Source organism: Vipera ursinii (assembly GCF_947247035.1).
Source record: "Vipera ursinii genome assembly, chromosome: 1".
NCBI lineage: Eukaryota > Metazoa > Chordata > Lepidosauria > Squamata > Viperidae > Vipera > Vipera ursinii.
The window spans coordinates 259,480,198-259,501,345 of NC_139512.1; the positions used below are offsets into that span (position 1 = coordinate 259,480,198).

General features: G+C 42.4%; 1 protein-coding gene across 1 annotated transcript in view; it reads right to left on the bottom strand.

Moving 5' to 3' along the window:
- TBC1D32 (TBC1 domain family member 32) overlaps positions 1-21,148 on the bottom strand; it is a 102,782-nt gene that overhangs the window by 37,007 nt on the left and 44,627 nt on the right. Inside the window, exons 20-26 of the mRNA XM_083350183.1 lie at positions 20,634-20,752; positions 17,563-17,679; positions 16,059-16,147; positions 12,265-12,387; positions 11,403-11,511; positions 10,619-10,712; positions 822-947 (exon numbers count right to left, since the gene is read on the bottom strand). Coding sequence (XP_083206309.1) covers positions 822-947; positions 10,619-10,712; positions 11,403-11,511; positions 12,265-12,387; positions 16,059-16,147; positions 17,563-17,679; positions 20,634-20,752 — 777 coding nt within the window. The remainder of the gene's footprint in view (positions 1-821; positions 948-10,618; positions 10,713-11,402; positions 11,512-12,264; positions 12,388-16,058; positions 16,148-17,562; positions 17,680-20,633; positions 20,753-21,148) is intronic.

Below are 21,148 nucleotides of genomic sequence, written 5' to 3' on the forward strand. Positions count from 1 at the left end.
CCTGTACACCACCTGAGTCCCTCGGGAGAAGGGCGGTATACAAATCTAATAAATAAATAAATAAATAAATAAATAAATAAATAAATAAATAAATAAATAAATAAGTAAGTAAGTAAGTAAGTAAGTAGGGACAGTGCATTTCCCCCCCTTTTTTTGATACTACTACTCTGGAAATGTCTCACTAAGCTGTTTTCATTTTTTCCCTGCAGCCAAGCTCTAAAAGTGAAAGTAAACCCAGCTGGTGAAGAATAGGGGCTTCTTGCTCCCTCCCCTCAAATCTCATATTCATACAAAGTGAATCCTCACACGCTCTGCGCTTGACCCTGGAACAGTTTCCTTGCAGTATCTGGGGATGCAAAGAAGCGAACCTGTACCTTCACCATAAAACTGAGAGGTTCTACCATAGACTTACATCTTTCCCAACATAAGACTAACTTCCAAAATAAATTCCCATTAGATAAATACATTTGGACATAAAGCCTTCCTCTTTAAAATCCTACAGGAATATCATGCTCTATGCTGCTGTGAGAGCTATTAATATAAGTAACAAAGAAAAGTTACTGGTGTTGGATAAGAATTGTATACAGAATTATGGACTACAGAATGTATTTCTGACTCCTTTTTCAGCCTACTTTTTCTTAATATTTAGGAGATTCATAAGCCAGGGCTTTTCATTGTTAATCTATTTCAGCAGTAATTTTAGCATTGCTTTTAATTTTTGTTTTTACATTTTCTTTTTTACTTTTTAAATCCTGTCAGTCGCCTTAAATATTTACCTGAAAAGAGTATTTGTATATAAATAAACTAAGAAATAAACTTACTGGCTCCACTTAGGACATCTGGTTTCTTTTGCATGATTTCACAAAACTGCCTTTGAACATTTTCAAGCCATCCCACCTGTTTATTTGGGTTTTTTAACGTAGATAAAAGTTTGCTAACATCATCATCTGAAACAAAGAGGAAAATACCATTACAATTCTGAAAGTGGTAAAAAGGCCTCTTGCTACGACTATTCTATTGTCCTAAAATTTGAAGAAAAGGAGGTGTAGATCATTTAAACAATTACTTTATTTCGGCAATCAGGTCTAACATGAAACTGGGAAAGTACAGCTATAATTATTGAAGTTTTTCTTTTACCAAGTATCTCCAATAAACTGAAAACATCAAATGTTTCAAAAATAGAAAGAAGTGCATAGAACAAAGACAGAATTTCAAGAAATAACCCAAATCTGAAAGGAAGGAATTGGGAAACTTAAGGTTTAAGTATGATTTAAAGTATGAGTATCCAACTTTTTGACATGGCTGGACCACAATGAGTAAAGAGAAATTGTCTTGGGCATAAAGTACATAAATAACATGCTTGTTTTTTTTTTCTTATGTACTATCTTGTGAGGCTTCAATACTACCTGCCCAGGGACACATAGAGTCCCCAGGCCATGGGTTGGATACACCTGATTTAACGTTTGCTAAGACTGCTAAAAATAACAGAAAAGGATCCTTTGGACATGTGCAGTACAAGAGGAAAGTTAAAGAAAGGATTTGTCCACTGTTTGGAGAAGATGGCAAAATGGTGACAGGCAACGGGGGAGAAGGCTGAACTGTCTAATCCCCACCTTGCATCTGGTGATGACAGACCATTGCAGTGGTGATGTTATCACCAGAAGTCAAGTTCAACGCTGCTATGACTGGTAGAATATCTCCTTTCGAAGGCATCAAAGCCAGTGTGTTTAATTAGGAAGAAAGAACACTCAAACTATTTTAACATGAAGTTCAAGAAAGCGGTCCAATTCTAGCAACTGGAATTAGATTTATTTATTTATTTATTTATTTATTTGTTTTTATAAACCGCCCTTCTCCCGAGGGACTCAGGGCGGTGTACAGAATAAGATAGGCATACAGAATGAACCGTAATGAAAAACAAACACTAGTAAAATACAAACTGGGACCCCAATAAGAGCTATCAGGCCAGGCCGGACTGCTGGAACAGGTAAGTTTTTAATTCTCGCCGGAAGGTGCGGAGGTCGGGGGCCATCCGGATTTCGGTTGGCAAGCTGTTCCAGAGGGCTGGCGCACCCACTGAGAATGCCCTCCCCCTGGGGGCCACCAGCCGACATTCCTTGAGCGGTGGCACCCTGAGGAGGCCCTCTCTGTGGGAGCGCACAGGGCGGTGGGGCGCTGACATTGGCAGAAGGTGCTCCCGCAGGTAGTCCGGACCCATGCCATGTAGGGCTTTGTATGTCATTGTCAGCACCTTGAACTTCACACGGAAGGCAACTGGAAGCCAGTGCAGCGCACGGAGGAGAGGTGTGATATGGGAGTATCGGGAGGCTCCCAAGAGTGTCCGCGCCGCTGCACTTTGCACCAGTTGAAGCTTCCGAGTGGATCTCAAGGGCAGCCCCAAGTAGAGAGCGTTACAGTAGTCTAGGCGAGAGGTCACAAGAGCATGGGTGACTGTACGTAAGGCATCCAGGTCCAGATAAGGCCGTAATTGGCGAACTAGTCGAACCCGGGAGAAGGCCCCCTTGGTCACAGCTCCTATGTGATCTTCCAGGGAGAGCTGCGAGTCAAGGAGGACACCCAGGTTGCGGGCCCTATCAACAGGGGGTAGTAACTCGTCCCCGATGTTAAGGGATGGGATGTTCTGAGTATCCTGGCTAGCCGGTACGTACAGCCATTCAGTCTTGTCCGGGTTCAGTTGAAGCCTGTTCCTCCCCATCCATTCCCGGACCGCTTTCAGGCAGCGGGACATCACGTCGAGGGCATCACTGATGTTGTTTGGAGTTGAGATGAAAAGCTGGGTGTCATCAGCATACTGATGGTACCCTACTCCAAAGCTGCGAATGATCTCGCCCAGCGGTTTCATGTAGATGTTGAACAGGAGAGGCGAGAGGACCGACCCCTGAGGTACTCCGCAAGCGAGAGGCCTCGGGGTCGACCTCTGTCCTCCTGCCAACACCGACTGCGAGCGACCCTGGAGAAAGGAGGAGAACCAGCGCAGAACCGTGCCTCCCACTCCCAGTCCCCTGAGGCGTCGCAGCAAGATACCATGGTCGATGGTATCGAAAGCCGCCGAGAGGTCTAATAAGACTAGGACAGAGGAATGGCCCCTGTCCCGGGCTCTCCAGAGATCATTTATCAGAGCGACCAATGCCGTCTCCGTGCTGTACCCCGGCCTGAAGCCCGATTGGTACGGGTCTAGATAAACCGCTTCATCCAGGATCTGAGGGAGTTGGTGCGCCACCACGCTCTCAACAACCTTCGCAAGGAAGCGAAGATTGGAGACTGGACGAAAGTTATTCAATGAGGATGGGTCCAAGGTGGGCTTCTTGAGGAGAGGTCTCACCACCGCCTCCTTCAAGGCGGTGGGGAAGTGACCCTCACTCAGAGAAGCGGAGATGACCGCCAGGAACCAGCCTCGTGTCCCCTCTCGAGCTGCATATGCCAGCCATGAAGGGCACGGGTCCAGTAAGCATGTGGAGGAGCTCAGCCTCCTCATAATCCTGTCCACTTCCTTGGGAGTCACAGGATCAAATTCCTCCCAGGTGACGTCGACAAGACTGTCCATGCCTTGTTCTTCCAACTCAGCCCAGTTGGAGTCCAGGCCGGTTCGGATCCGAGCAATTTTATCCAGCAGATATTGACCGAATTCCTCGGCTCGGCCCTGCAAGGGTTCCTCCCTCACCTCTTGGTTCAGTAGGGAGCGAGTCACCCTGAACAAGGCAGCCGGGCGGTTATCTGCAGACGCGATGAGGGTGGAAAAGTAGTTGGATTTTGCCACCCTTATCGCAGCGAGATAAGACCTGGTGAGGCTTCTTAATCGCAATCGGTCGGATTCGGATCGACTGGATCTCCAATGGCTCTCTAGGCCCCGTCTCCGACGCTTCATTTCCCGGAGCTCCGCGGTGAACCATGGGGCTCGCTGGGATCTGCGCCGGGTCAGAGGCCGCATGGGTGCAACTCGGTCCAGAGCCTCCGTGGCTGCCTTCTCCCAGGCTTCCACTAAGGCATCTGCCGAGCTGTGAGCAGGGAGTGCATGTGCGTCCCCCAGCGCTGCCTGGAACCTATCAGGGTCCATTAGGCGCCTAGGGCGGTACCATCTGGTTGGCACCGTGCACCCACGGCGGGGGGTGGCAAAGGGGAAGTCTAGCCGCACGAGGTGATGATCGGTCCATGACAGGGGCATAACAGTCGTGGCACCCCCACCGATATCATCGCGCCACCGTCCAGACAAGAACACTAAGTCTGGGGTGTGGCCTCTCTCATGAGTCGGTCCAGAAATTATTTGCGACAGGTCCATGGCCGTCATGGAAGCCATGAACTCCCGAGCCAGATCGGACGATCCTCCCAGGGACGGTAGGTTAAAGTCGCCCAAGACCATGAGTCTTGGGAATTCAACCACCAACCCTGAGAGGACATCGAGTAGCTCAGGCAGGGCTGCTGCTGCACGATTAGGTGGTAGGTATGCTAGCAGCAGGCCCAACTGCGCTCCCGGGCCGTATCTCAGTAGGAGAGACTCACACCCGACCATCTGAGGGACGGTGATCTCTCGCGGGCTAAGGGATTCCCTGATGATAACTGCCACTCCCCCGCCCCTCCCGTGGGTCCGAGGCTGGTGCAGCACCTGGAAACCTGGTGGGCAGAGGTCAACCAGAGGGACACCACCCTCTTGGCCCAGCCAGGTTTCCGTGATGCAAGCCAGGTCCGCGTGCTCACTCTCCACTAGGTCACGAACAAGATGTGCCTTGTTAGCTACGGACCTGGCATTCAGGTAGACCAGCCTCAGCATAGGAGGCTGCACACCTTCGCTCCCGGGTCCTCCGGGGAAGTACAGAGGGTCGGAGCGTCTCACCGCTTGTACAGAGCGGAGATGACACTCCCGGTGATGATGCGGCCCTCTGTTTGTGCACCTTCTGCCGTTCCCCACCATCCTGGGAATAGGATGTTCGTCAGTGCACCTTTGGATATTGTCGGCGACTGGTCCTCGTTTCTCACCAAGCCTGGCCTGCGTTATGGCACTCGGAAGGCCTGCCTTCCCCGAGCAGCCATACTCTTTTCCCGCCCCCCTCCCTAACCCAACAAAAAACTTAACAAGAAACTTAACCAGGGGCCTCTTGTTGGTCTTGTAATGGAGGCCCCTGACCCTGCCTGGCCATCTCTCAGAGGCCCAAAGGTCGGGCCCGTCATCGAGGTTTGATGTAATGAAGGCAGGACGAACCCAGGAGATTGATTTTTCACCTACATGTAGATGAAAAAGGAGTTACATTGTGTACAAATATTTACTCCATGACCTTGATATAATTGTTTTTGTCACAATACTTAGTCACTCTGAAATCACTAAGAATAAAATATTTCCTCATGGAAATGAGCATTGATTCTATGACAAATATATGCTAAATTTATTCAGGGGATCGTAATTGGGGTTTTGGAATTTCAAAGTTAGCCATTTGTCCTCTGTAATTATTCAGAGAGAGATACTAGGTTTTCTAGGTAATGTTACAGTAGTCACAATTAGGGTTATTCAGGTACTTGCAATATAGTGTGTCCTTTTCTGTCAAAGTTTACACAGGGCAGGAATGTATGGCTGTTCTCTAAAAACTCAACCTGCATTTATAATAGCAGAAGCTTCACTGCAAGCAAGAAGAAAATGCCTATACTTACCTGCCTGCCTATTTACTTGGAGAGCGGCCTCTTGCAGAACATAACAATCAGGTTCTACATATCAATCACACCCCTTTCCTTTTACCCCTTTGAATCAATGGATTTATGGCCATCCTTTTACTGTGTGTCTGGCAGGTACTGGCTCAGTGTTTACACAACACTTCTTTCCAGCTCAGATACTCAACAGCTTAAGCCCTTGCACTTTCCATGCATATTTCTCATATTACTCCACTCAGATATCACTCCTTCTAGTTTATTTTTCCATCCCTGAAAAACTTTAGCATTTAGCAGTACCGTGTTTACCCCAAAGTAAGTCCACCCCCCCAAAGCTCTAGCTTGATTGCTGGGGGTGGGCCTAATGTAAGACCTACCCCAAAAATAAGACCTAGGTTTGGAGCAAGGTGCACGCCCAAAAATCAAGCTAGGGCAGGGGTGGGGAGCTGTCCCATGCGCCCAACACTCCCTTATTGTTGCAGCCAGGCCTCCCATGAATTAACACCTGCCTCACCTCTGCCGGCCTACTTCTTCTGCGACACCTCCCGGCCTGCATTTTGTCAACAGAGGCCTTCTGGAAAGGCCTCTGCAGCTGAGAACCGAGCTGCAGATTCAATCCAGAGCTCCATTCTCAGCTACAGAGGTATCGCCTTCGGCTGCAGAAGAAGTAGACCGGCTGGGTGAGACCATGGAAAAGACACCCCCCCGAAAACAAGACCTGGGGCCTCTTTTGGAGGCAACCCCACAAAAAACCAAAACAACTGGGTCTTATTTTGGAGGAAACATGTTAGTTATTCAAAAATGTTTATTCCTTGTTCAATTTGGGCTACTTTTGAGATGTATTTCCTCCCAAGACTGATTCTACTTCTACAAAAGGTTAAGGTTCCTCTAAGCCACGGGTCAGCAACCCGCGGGTCAGCAACCCGCAGCTCTGGAGCCGCATGAGACTCTTTAAGCTGTCTCCTGTGGCTCCCAGTTGCCCGGTGCACGTGCACCTATCCGAACGGGCAGTGGTGCGCGCGCACCTCTCCGAATGGGTGGAGGTGTGCGCGCAACTCTCCGAACAGGCAGTGGCGCCGCCCATTTGGAAAGCTGCTGCGGCCTGTTTGCAGAGCTGCCGCCTTCCACAAATGGGCCGCAGCAGCTTTCCAAACCGGCGGCAGCAGGTCTGCAAACGGGTGACGACACCCGTTCGGGCGGAGGTGCACGCGCACCTCTCTAAAGGTTTGGAGAGCTGCGAACGCACCTCTCGGAACGGGCGGTGGCGCCGCCCTTTTGGAAAGCTGCCGCAGCCCATTTGCAGAGCTGATGCCTTCATCCGAAGGCGGTAGCTCTGCAAACGGGCCACAGTAGCTTTCCAAACCGGCAGCAGCAGGTCTGCAAAGGTGAGCGCGCACCTCTCCAAAGGTTTGGAGAGCTGCGCGTGCACCTCTCGGAACGGGCGGTGGCGCCGCCCTTTTGGAAAGCTGCCGTGGGCCATTTGCAGAGCTGATGCCTTCATCCGAAGGCGGTAGCTCTGCAAACGGGCCACAGTAGCTTTCCAAACCGGCAGCAGCAGGTCTGCAAAGGTGAGCGCGCACCTCTCCAAAGGTTTGGAGAGCTGCGCGTGCACCTCTCGGAACGGGCGGTGGCGCCGCCCTTTTGGAAAGCTGCCGTGGGCCATTTGCAGAGCTGATGCCTTCCTCCGAAGGCGGTAGCTCTGCAAATGGGCTGCAGTAGCTTTCCAAACCGGCGGCAGCAGGTCTGCAAAGGTGCGCGCGCACCTCTCCAAAGGTTTGGAGTGCTGCGTGCGCACCTCTCCGAACGGGCGAGCTGCCGCGGCCTGTTTGCAACAACTCTGAAGGTGGCAACTCTGCCGCCGCCCATTCAGAGAGTGGGAAGGTTTGGAGACCTGTGCGCGCACCTCTCCGAACGGGCAGTGGTTTGGAGTTCCCGGGGTGGCTATGGCGGCGCCTCGGCTAAAGGCGGCTCCACAACCCAGCGCCCGTCGCCAGGGAGACCCGTCACTGTGCAAGTGCCTGAAGGCGGCAACTCTGCAAACGGGCTACGGTAGCTTTCCAAATGGGTGGCACCACCGCCCATTTGGAGAGGTGCGCGCGTAGCTCTCCAAACCTTTGGAGAAGTGCGCACGCACCTCCGCTCGTTCAGAGAGGTTTGCGTGCACCTCTCCGAGTGTGCAGACCACAGGTCTGGAAACAGGTGGCGCCGCTGCCCGTTCGGAGAGAGGGAAGGTTTGGAGAGCTGTGCGCACACCTCTCCGAACAGGCAGTGCTTTGGAGGTCCCGGGGGTGGCTCCGGCGGCGCCAGGGCTGAAGGCGGCGCCGCAACCCAGCACCTGTCGCCATGCAGGTGCCTCCTGTTTTGCGCACGCGCAAAATGTTTTTTGTGCGTGTGCGTGCGTGGATGCATGCGCATGCACTTTTTGTGGCTCCCACTTTTTTGTGTGTGTGATGGAACTGGTTCCGAGTGGCTCTTTTGCTTTTTCAGGTTGCCGACCCCTGCTCTAAGCATATAAATGCGACCATTTTGCTTTCTTGGGGCCTGTGTTAGCTGCAGCCCTGATGAAAAGCCATTACCTCATATTGTATTTCATTGATAGATGTCATAAGCCCCTATGGGAGTCATTATAAAGGGTAGATATCTATTCATCTTTGCAATCTCTAGTCTGACAAAATATTTACATAGCTGCTTTCAAATATCAAGTAACCAAAATGCTATCAACATAGTTACAAATCTGATAAACAGTGAGGCAGAAAAGTGCAGCATATCAACACAGCATGCTGCTAATTCATGCAGATTTGGAAGAAGACTTCTGGATACATTTAAATGAATAAAACATAGTAAGACAGGGATTTTTGAATTTGTTTTTACATTTATACTCTCTGAGATGGTTCATTTACACATGCACAATTTCCTACCTCAATGTATGTAATATTAAAGTTACCATATTTTCCGGTGTATAAGACGACTTTTTAACCCATGAAAATCTTCTCAAAAGTTGGGGGTCATCTTATACACCCAGTCGTCTTATACGCCAGAAAATACGGGTAATCTTATATGGCGAGTATAGCCCAAACCCTATACCCGTATTTTTCGGGCCATAAGACACACTTTTCCCCAAAGAAAGTAGGGGGGAAACGAGGGTGCGTCTTATGGTCCGAAGCTGATCCGTATGGCCAGCCCCAACCTCCGCAAGTGTAAAGCAAGGGACATTGCCAGGAGCACGAATCGGCACGTGCTGAGAAACGCCGATCTCACGCTCCTGCAATCTCCCTCACTCGCTTTCAGCTTCCCTTGCTACAAGAGAAAGCAGGCTGAAACCAGGAGCGCAAATCAGCTGATCTCACGCTGCTGCAATCTCCCTCGTTTCAGCCTGCTTTCTCTTGTAGCAAGGGAAGCTGAAACCAAGTGAGGGAGATTGCAGGAGTGCGAGATTGGCCGATTCGCGTTCCTGGCAATCTCCCTTGCTCCGTTTCAGCTTGCTTTCTACAAGAGAAAGCCGGGCTGCAGGGCCACCTCCGCAGGTACTGCTCTAACGTGGAGAGGGAAGGACAAAGAGGGAGGGAAGGAAGGAAGGAAGGAAGGAAGGAAGGAAGGAAGGAAGGAAGGAAGGAAGGAAGGAAGGGACAATGGGAGAGGGAGGGAGAAAGAGAAATAGAGAGAGAAAGAGAGTGAGAGTGAGAGAGTGAAGGAGAAAGAAATAGGGAGAGAAAGAAGAAGAGAGAGGAGAAAGGAATAGAAGGAGAGAGAGAAAGAGGGAGAGTGAAAGAGAGAGGGAGAGAAAGAAAGGGAGAGAGAGAGAAAGAGGGAGAGAGACAAGGAGAAAGCATGAGGGAGGGAAATAGAGGGAGAGAGAGAAAGAGGGAGAAATAGAGGGAAAGAGAAAAATAGAGAGGGAGAGAAGGAGGGAGAGAGAGAAGGAGAAAGAAAGGGAGGGAAATAGAGGGAGAGAGAGAAAGAGGGAGAAATAGAGGGAAAGAGAAAAATAGAGAGGGAGAGAAAGACAAGGAGAAAGAAAGGGAAATAGAGGGAGAGAGAAAGGGAGTAATAGAGGGAGGGGGAAGAAAGAGGGAGGGGGAGAGAGGGAGAGAAAGAGAAGGAGAGAGATAAATTAAATTAGTAACATGATTGTTAAGTGAATCTGGTTTCCCCACTAACTTTGTTTGTCAGAAGGTTGCAAAAGGCGATCACATGACCCTGGAACAATGTGACCATCATAAATATGAATCGATTGCCAAACATCCGAATGTAAATCACATGACCCTGGGGATGCTGCAATGGTCATAAGTGTGAAAAATGGTCATGTCACTTTTTTTTCAATAAAATTATATTTTAAAAAGTCCAATGCTTTCATATGAAATTCAGAGAACAATAGCAAAGTTATCCCCTCAATTCAATGCTTATTAATGTACATAAAGTATGAACCAACATGTTATTTATTTATTTTATTATATTTATATAATAAATATAATATACCTAAAGGATAATTATAGTTCAAAAAGGATAACAGGTACAGATAACTCGATTTTGGTTACTCTTCCCTAGGGAATAAATACTATCCTTGGAACAGTAAGTCAAGTGAAGGAAAATTCCTTCCTTTGCAGAGTTGAGAAAGAAAATATTTTATATATTTGTTCTATTAAAAATCCTTACATGGTTAGAATCTATTAACTGAATGCAATGCCTGTCTGGACAAGTGTTTCGCTTCCTTCCTCTCAAATTGTGCTTGATGTGATTTACACATGAGTGAAAGTGGATAGTTCAATAGTAAACAGAATCACGCTGCATCTTAATGACAACAATCTTCCATTACCAGATAAATAACATGTATATTTTGAACTCACATGCAGGAATTTTCCTTATAGAGGGGTTTCAATGTGTAAAAAATGAAGTGGTAAAGATCGCTGAATAGGTACAGCCTCATTAAACAACGCCTACATTAGTACATCATAAAATCACAATGTACCTTTTCTTGAATGGATTTTTCTAGGAAATTCAGCAAGATAGCATGCTGGCAAGGGGTAAGATGAAAACATTGGCCAAGGATATGGATCATCACCCTAAGAAAGAGCACAATTAAGAAGAAAGTTATGTTATACAATTTGTTCAATAACAATTTGTTCATAAATGTGAGTCAGTTGTCAAGCATCCAAATCTAAATCACATGATCATGGGGATGCTGCAATGGTCATAAGTGTGAAAAATGGTCATAAGTCTGTTTTTTCAGTGCCGTTGTAACTTCGAACTATCACTAAATGAACTGTTGTAAGTCAAGGACTACCTGTATATGGTTATTTATTATAATTACTATATTAGTATAATGTTCAAATTGTCTTTTTCAGAACAAAAAAAATCTATAGCTAATTAAATAAAAATAAATACAGAGTTAATCAAAACGAAATGAAGTGCAATACATTTTTCTCAAATGCCTGCATGTAAAGAGATTACTTAGAGTAGTGGTAGCTCAAGTTTGCTGTACATTCTCAGTAGCTAGGGTCTTCAACTTTGGGAGTTTAATATTTTGCACGTTTGGGGAATAAACCTGAGCACTGAGTAAGCAATGCATATCTGGGGCATAAACTAAGAAGTTATGAGAAGCACTACTATAGTGAGGGAATCTCTAAAGCTACTCAGAAGAGCAGCAGAAGTTTTAAACAAATCATTGATTAAATAAAAGAGAAAACAATCAATTGCAACAGTTACCTACAGTGAGGCTAGATAAAAAGGAAAACATAAAATATATTTACAACCTTATGCAGTATTCTCGGAGGCAAGATCCTTTCGGCTGGGCCCCCGACATGGCTTATCCTAACGAGAATATGGTTTCTCTCAACCGATAAGCCATCAATTATAAATTGCCTGCAGCAAAACAAAACTGAATTGAGAAATGACTGCAAAATTCAAAATGTAAATACTTGGGATCCAGATCATCCACAAAACGCCTCCCATTCATTTGCCACTGTGGGAGCACCAAACTCGGTTGATCAAGGATTCAGCAATTGGCATTAAAATTACAAAAATGGGGAGTCTTCCATTACATAAGCTTCCCTTATCTGGCAATACAATAGCGCCACACAAGATGAGTTTATTGAAGGTTTATACTGTACAGTATTTAGGTTAATCATCGGGTTACTGAGATATACTAACACTACCTCTTAAGAGCATCTTATAAAACAGAAGCTAAAAATTGGAAGTGGTTAACAAGTTCAGTCACATAACAGACGGACGGATGTATGCATACTAATCATTGTTAATTCCTTTAGAGACAAGCTTTAAGAAAACAACAGTAAGCTGTTATACTGGAATGCCTATTCACAAAAGTCAGCACTTTTCTGCTACTACTATTATTACTACTTTTATCTAACCTCCTATTTTTTTCAAGAACAACAACCCTGAAAGTGGGTTGGTCTGAAAGAATGTGTCTGACACAAAGTCATCCAGATGGCTTTCATCTCTAAGGGTGTTTTAGAACTCATGGTCTCCTGATTTCCAGACCAGCACCTTAACCATTACTCCAAACTAGCACTCTCTCTCTATATATGCACAGAGGTCCAAGAAGAATACGGAAAACCATGTTTTAGAGTCACAAAATTTTAAATGATCCTTTCTTACCGAGGAGTTTCAAAAATACTGATGGCATTTTCATTCTGGGCATCTAAAAGCACTTCTGATATCTTGTATTGAGATTCTAGAAGCAGAAGTGTATTTAGATCACAGCATAGCACATTTAATAACCTGTAAGATACAATATATAAGAAGGACAGTTAGAAGTCTTGGTGACGCAGAGATATTAAAACATGAACAGTAAGATTTCAGACTCAGCTTGTTATTTATACATGAATAGAACAGAACAGAACAGAATAGAATGGTACATAACAGAACAAAATAATAATATGGAAGGTTTGTTTGTTATCCCCACTTGGTTTGAAAATTAATTTTTTATGCATTTTGAGCTGGAAAAACATCACATGTATGTCAACTTTGTACAAAGTAAGGCTATTCATCCACTTAGCTATTCTCATCTATTCTGATGAACAGTTCTGTATCCTTATTTGTGATCCTTTTCAGATGCCAGATTCACAGATTCTCCAAAGATATCAGTTGATGCAATTATTTTCAACCTTTCATTTATTATTGAAATTATCCTTTGGGGGAGGGATGAGCAGCTATATAAATTTGATAAACAAATAAAAGTTTCTCTAGCCTAGTATTTCGTAACCTTGGTGATTTTAAGATGTGTGGACTTCAACTGCCAGAATTCTCCAGCTATCCATGCTAATGTCCACACATCTTAAAGTTGCCAAGGTTGAGAGACATTGCTCTAGCCGTTCCATCAAATACGCTAGTTCTCCATCAAAGACCCTGGTTCTATTAATAGTATCAAAGGCCACTGAGAAGTCTTAGAAGACAAGGATAGACACAGTTCCCTCCTCCATATTTTGACCAAAGTTATCCATTAGATTGAACCTAAACCTGCATGGAGAGGGATCTGATAATCTGTTTCCTCCAGAGTTGGCCCCTACCATCACCTGGACAATCTTTCCCAAAAAGGAAAGACCAGTTATCAAAGCTCAGTCAGATTTTTTGTTTGTTTTCTTCCAGTGACACTCTAGACATCACTTCCATCACTTCATGTTCCAAAAGTCTTCAGTATACTAAAATGTCATAACCATAGCCACAAGCCAACACAATGCCTTTCGTAGTCAAAATTCTTCTGCGGTATTTGATTACAATAAAAAATAAAACCCCATTGAGTTATATTGCTTCTTGATGCTTTCTCTCAAGCAGACTATCAACTGTACTCTATTTTAAGTTTCTACTCCCACATAAACGTGAACTGTTCCTATCATTTTTCAAGTGTTATTCCTTTATGTATTGAAAAAGAAATTAATCAGAATTGAAGTAGCTCAAATGCAGAATAGAAAACTGCAAAAGGAATAGAACCTAAAAGTAGAAAGCTTTTAATTAAAAGTGCAGGTGTTCTGGGTAACTTTAGCCAATCCCATGTGGCTATAGAAATCTGGTGCTGCCACAATTCTATTTTTTTAAATCAATCAAACTCAGATGAGAAAAAGAAATTGTGCAACACTAGATTGAACCAGTTTTTAAGTGTTACCAATATTCTTTGAGAAAAATGAATGAGGAAAGGAAAGGAATTCTGATTATTTTATAGAACAAAAATGAATATGGAAGCAATCTTTATTCTTTTTTGAAAATTCAAAAAAATCACTTTCATGTCTATCACAGAACTGGTCTAAGCTATGCTACTTTTTCCAAGAACCTATTTCCATGGGCAAGTGAAAGTAATAGCAATAGATTATTTTTCCTCTCATTTCTTTGCTGCTAAAAATAGCAAAATTTTGAAAATGCTACCTAGAAAATTGCATGGCCATGCCCAAGTAACTGCGAGGAGTGAAGTTTGACTTTGAGATCTTATGTATCTATATTTATGTATAAATAAAAGCACAAAGCTACTACAGGCAATACAAAAATAACTGTGTTATGTTTTATTCATAAAATTATTTTCCATAAACTTTAGAAAAATCATTCATTTTTTTGGTATATCTCAAGAAATGATTCTGTAAGATTAATAAAATAAATACTTAGGCATTCAATGTGTATGTAAATATTTATGCCACAAATAGAATTATGATGGTGTCATTTTATAATGTTTCAAAAACTGAAAACCTAAAAGCTTAATTTCATTCTTGGTTTTTGCACTGAGGCATAATTTTTTTCCCCCGTAAAGGCTGTTTAGAGACAAATCAAATGAAAAATTAATAGAATATTATTCATTAAAGTCCAGCATGTTGCATGATTATTACACTGTCAATAAAACTGACAACGTATCAATTTTGTCAGATATTGTACATGCTTCCCATAATTATTGGAAAAGTTGTTCTATAAAATATATTTAAGAGTTCACTTAAATGTGGAAACTAGAATAAATCATGCTTTGTTTTTTAAATAAAAATTGGAACAACTGCAATAGAATTTCCAACAAACATAAAACAAAAATAGAGGTAATAAGATGGCTGATTATTAAACCCACACAACAGTTCAGTTTCAATTCCAAAAATGTATTTTTGAGCTCATGGGAACACAAACAGAGTACCCGTCTGCAACTCCTTACACAACTCCCCATACTGTGTTTTCTCCTAAGAGAGCCAATGAAGACCAACAATAAAATATCTAATATAGGAAATGAACTAAAACAACTATATTAATAACTAGTCTTGACAGGTTGCAAGATTACTGGAAGAGAATAATGGTTTTAATCCAGATAATGCATCTTCAAAACAGGGCATCCAATTTAAATTCCTTATGCACTGAGAAAGCCTTGTGGCACTTCAGGTACAAATCAAAAGCTAAAATTAACTTGGAGCTTATCATTATGCTCAGAAAGGACATGCATATATAACTGAATGACAATTACTTTAGCACATTTACTTGAGAACATGCTGAGTTACGTACTTTGGGGGAATGCTGCACATTCTCAAGAGTATTAATGAACTGCTGTCAGAAAGACCTAGAAACTGCTGATTTCTGAACTTAAATCTATGGGGAAATCTTTTTTTTAAAGACTCCCCAGCAATCTTACCAAACAAGCATCTACAACTACTGCAGATTCTTCCAAGCACAGCCATCCCTTAAAATGGTAGCCTTGGGGAGAGGATAAAAGGTATGAAAAAAGAAATGCATATTCTCATGTTCATTCATAATACTGCAGATAAAGATTTTATGAAACAAATGCAGTAGACAATTGCAGTGACTAAGCAGTGTTGCCAGCTATCTGAACTTATGTCTCCTATGAACTTCTAAGAGCAGAAAATGACACATTGTTCACTTAGGTGTGTAGCCAACTCTAAGCAGAAAATGGACATCTTAGGCATCAGTAAAATTTAGAAATCCTCATGCGTATTACAGAAAACATCTGGCCTACACATTGACATCAGCTACAAGAGGCTGATATGTATGTTGTGATCTTCTATTTTCCAAGTGTATGGCATGATATGTGCGTTGTGTTAAGCTAGTCTATAAGGATTTATGAAATATACCCAAGGACCACACCTACAGTCTGGAAGCTTGTAATTAAAATGAGAAAAAGGCAGTCACAGTATTTCATTCTCAGATCGTGATTCTGCAAAAGTCTCAGAAGAATCTGGCTCCAATAAGAGATCTTTCCAAAAATGGCTGTGCATTTCTAGCTATTAAATACTGAATATCGTGGTTACATACATATTATATATCAATGTGAGATATTTTACTTGTATTTGTATTTCTTCTTACTTTGCCTGGATTATTAAGAACTCTTTTTAATTGGCACTGGCAATAAGAAGCAACAGGAAGGAGAAAAAGTTATACATCTTTCCTTGTTAAATAAATCAGACAGGAAAGCATCTTACCTCAGTCCAAAGATATGAGACTGCTCATAGTTGAATAATGAATGGATTTTAGCTTCAGTGTTAACAACTATAAGCCTGTCAATTATATCCTGAAATACAAAAATTGGTTTTACCAACTTTTGATCATCATTGCTTCAGTTGCTGTTACTCTTTAAAAGTTATGTTTAAAAGATATAAATACTTGATGAGAATACCTTTAGATGTTCTAGGCTTTAAATTCTGAGCTGCTTAGTAACCTTACTTTTATACAGAGACATGTTTATAAGAGATGGTCAAAAAAGGCAAGATAGCTGGGACTGTGAGACTGAAGCCCCATCCTTTTCTTATAGGTCTCACAATGATCTAGAGCAGGGATCCCCAACCTATGGGCCACAGCCTGGTACTGGGCCGTGGGCTATTGGCCAGTGGGCTGCAGAAATGGCTGGACAGGGTGCGCATGCATGGGCGCGCAGTCCCAACTCATGCTAGCGCCCACAGCCCTGTTTGCGCATGCACATTTGTGCATGTGCAAACAGGCCGCTAGCGCGAGAGAGTATGCAAACAGTACTAGCCGCCATGGGGGTGCATGGCCGATCATGCATGCACATGGTACCAACACATGCCGCATACACAAATGCAGCCGCTAGTACTGCGCCAGTAAGCGTGGCCCCATTTGCGTGCTTGCAGGTGTGCAGTAATCTTGAAGCTGGTCTCCCCTCTGGGTTGCGAGCCCAGAAGGGTTGGAGAACTCTGATGTAGATAACAAAGGGACAAATTTCTATAATGTCATACACTATCATACTGACTTTTTTGACCTATACATACACCCATATGCTTCTGTTCTTATGCTAACAAGATGATAGATAGATAGATAGATAGATAGATAGATAGATAGATAGATAGATAGACAGACAGACAGACAGACAGATGATAGCTAGACAGAAGACAGACACAGATGATAGATACACACATATACACACACGAAACCCTTTCTGATATTTGGTAGAGAAATGAGATGATTTTTTAAAGAAAAATTTGAAAGACCTTTCCAGCTCAGTTATCTATCGCCAAAGCACAATTTTCATTTCCATATACTTCAAAAAATAAAATCACAATTTTTGGTCTGCCAAGACCAAGGGGAAAAAAATACAAGGATTTCTAACTCTAGGTGGAAACTAGTTATAAAGAGTAGTTATTTAAATATGCAGGCTTCCTCATATGTATGATTTATATTATATAAGTAACCTTCTTACCATAATCAAACCTACCATTTAGGTGGCATATTTGTACAAGGACAAAAGATAGTAGCTTTTGCAAATTAAACTTTTGCTATGATTATGGAAAAAAGCACCAGTATAAACTGCACACAGACTGCCCTCATGCTGCATGTAATAAAACTGCCAAAAACACATTCAAGATTTATCACCAATGTAGTAGAAAATCAAAACATTACAATTTTTATCATTCCTTGCAAATGAATCATTCCACATACCTTTTTAAGAGGATAATAGAAGATACTACTTACAACGACGTCTGTAGGAACTTCACGAAGAGAATACTCTGCTTTATTAGGTATCTCTTGATCACCTATCAGTTCATAAACAGCAGGGCAGGACAGCAAATTTATGAGAGCTAGGAAAAACTAAGGAGGATAGTGGTACAGTTGATAAAAAAACACAATACTGGTGATTCATTTAAAGCCTTTTACATAATCATTACTATTTATTTTGGGAAAATGTATAAAATATGTAAAATTTTATCATACCAGTTCTGGCCTCTCAGCTTGTCTTAAAGCTTTCAAGGCACACAGCAAACAGAGAAAAGAGCAAGACTAGCAATGGGCAATTAATTATTAATGAATTAATTGATGATCCAAGACCTGAAGACTAAAACATATGAAGAATGGCTGCAGGACTTAGGTTTGGCTAGTCTAAAGAAAAGAAGAAACAGGAATGACATGATAGCAGTATTCTAGCATTTGAGGGGGCTGCCACAAAGAAGAGGGGGTCAAATTATTCTCCAAAGCACCAGAGGGCAGGGATAAGAAACAATGATTGGAAACTGATCAAAGAGAGAAGCAACCTGGAATTAAGGAGAAACTTCCTAACAGTAAGGCAATTAACCAGTGGAACAGCTTGCCTTCAGAAATTGTGGGTGCTCCATCACTGGAGGTTTTTAAGAAGAGACTGGACTTGTCTGAGATGGTATGGGTTCTTCTATTTGAGCGGGGGGCTGGACTAGAAGACCTACAATGTCCCATTCTATTCTATTCTATTCTATTCTATTCTATTCTATTCTATTCTATTCTATTCTATTCTATTCTATTCTATTCTATTCTTTTGAAGGGTGCCTTCCATCGATTATAGAGTAGGAAGAATCCAATCCAAAACCAATCAGGCAACAACTTTCTGAAATTAATGCAAATTCCTAAAATTAAAAGAGATTAAAAAAGCTGTTCACTTCATATAAGTATGAAGATATAACACCACCCCCTCCCAAAGAATAAAATACCTGGTTTAAAAAAACTTTAAAAGACCTCACTTCCTTAATTGTAATGACAAAACCAGTCTCAGCTCCATCAGCAAGCCATTCTATAATTTAGGCCTGCTACAGAAAAAAATAAATTAGCTGTTGAGCTAGCAGAATTAGCTGTTGAATATGGCAGAGGACCTGCAAAGAAAACACCCTCCTGAAAAGCTACGAAAAGTGGCAGGCTGCTTGATCTAGGCCAGGGGTGGGGAATCGTGCCCCTTTTATGACTTACGGAGCCATGCTGGCTCAGGAATTCTGGAGTTGAACTCCACAAATCAAAAAAGGACCAAGGTTCCCCAACCCTAGTCTAGGCAGTCCTGTAAGTAATCTGGGTCCAAGCTATATAAGCGAAGAATAATCAGCCTTGCTGTTTCAGCACAGCAATGAAACCTCTCCTGGAAGTATAACAGAATCCTGCTGCCACATTCCACAACTGGACAATTATTATTCTGTTTTAATTGTTGACTTTAACTTTGTATGCTGCTCAGAGTCACTTGTGAGAGAGAGGCCTCATAAATTGTTTAAAATATAGACCAATAAATCTTCCAGTACTATCTTATGAAGAATGCATTGCAAATTGAGGTTAGCAGCTTATGTATCACCAAGTCTAGGATTCATCCCATCCACAAATAGATGCAGCTGGTAATAAATGCCCTCCTTATCACCATGAGCCAACCTAATATCAAGATTGGTTCCAAGAGAACCTCTAAGCTGTGAACCTGAATCAAAATAAGTTTAAACCAATCCAGGTCAGGAGCATCTCCCAAATTCTGAAGTCCAGGCTCTCAAATTAAATTTACCAATTAGAGGAAAAAGTTAACTGGATGGTAGATCAAGTATTTAAAGCCAGTTTGGCAATCAAGCTAGCAAATGAAGAACAGGAACACTAGAGGCTGCCAAAAGTTTAAATGTTGATACATCTAGCTACCACTTATGTCAAGTAAAGAGTACTAAACAGATTCTTCTATACTGGGAATAACACTGGCAAAAATTGGTATCATGTAACACTTATTTGCTCCTTAGGTGGGAGATGCCACCTATGGTGTTTTCCTTCCTTCCTTCCTTCCTTCCTTCCTTCCTTCCTTCCTTCCTTCCTTCCTTCCTTCCTTCCTTCCTATCTCCCTCCCTCCCTCCCTCCCTCCTGGACTGTTTCCAAATTCTAACAGAACAGTCTAAGGACATAATATACTGACCAAATTCTTTTTACTCAGCCTGCAGAACCCATTTAAAAACAAAACAAAGCAAAACATGCATATTCTTAAACTCAACACAGAAGCTGGCCAAATAAAAATCAGTGAAGGAAATTATTGCTGTATTGCAAAAGAATAAAAAGTGAGACTTGTAATAGAACGCAGGAAAGAACTTGATGCTTCACAAAGCAACAGCAATTTCATTTTACCGCAGGAATAGTCATTTAATATTACTTTGCGAAATACGCTCGTTTACATTCTAACAAAGGACATATTATTTGCTGAGTGATGAATATTTGTAAAAACAAAAAAACAATCATGATTTTATATGGGAATCATTTTAATCTGGATAATTGTTTTTATTTGTAGTTGTTAGTAAATGCATTTGGTATTATGGCCTCTGGCTGAGCTAATAAAACAGGATTGATTGATACATACTGAAGCTAAAATTATCCTGAAGTGATTACACATAACTCTTCTAGAACTAATTTGGTTTCTTCACCTTAATATACTATATTTTGAAAATATGACCCCTGAACTGAGTATTTTTGAGTTATCTGATTTATTTAATTGTTCACTTACATAATTTATATGATCACCCATCTCACAGCACTGACTCCGGGCAATGGACAAAGATTAAAACCCCAACAGTTAAAAAGGAGTTAGCATATATGCTTTTCAGTTTTATGGGAAGTACCCTAATAAGACAAGGCTCATACATGGACTAGTAGCTTTTGATGTCCTAGTATCAAATTAAGAAAATTAGAAATGTCAAACTACCCCAGGATTTCCCCCAAAAAAACATGATACATAATATATTCAGACTGAACAGTCACAGAAGTCTTTGTGGAGAGGAAAAAAAGAATCAATTCACCTTTTGACAGCTTCGGTCAATTGGATCTACTGGTGTTGATCTGGGGTGAGTCATTCGGACGTCGTCTCTTCCACACTCCAGAACACCCCACAATTCAGTAATGAGGGCCTTTATAAATCCTAGGAAATAATATATATTTTTTCATAATGACACCTATCTACTAAAGTATTATATTTGCTAGAGGGGAGAAATGTTTCTCTTCACTCTTGATCACTTACTGTGGGGGGCATGCATGACCTTTGGGGATATATTTAGATCATACAGGAAGAAGGAATGCTTGTGTAATATTGAAATGTAGCCATGGAACTTAGGAAAAACCTTAAAAACAGATATTGTCAGGAATATTTGCTTCATCACTTGGAACGCTTTCCCCTATTAACATTAATCTGCCTCTCCTACTATACTGCTTAAAAATACCATCATATTTCTTTCAGAACAATATCAATAGGCATAATTAGGTACTAAATTCCTGAAGTTGAGCCATGGTGACACAGCGGCTAGAATGCAGTACTGCA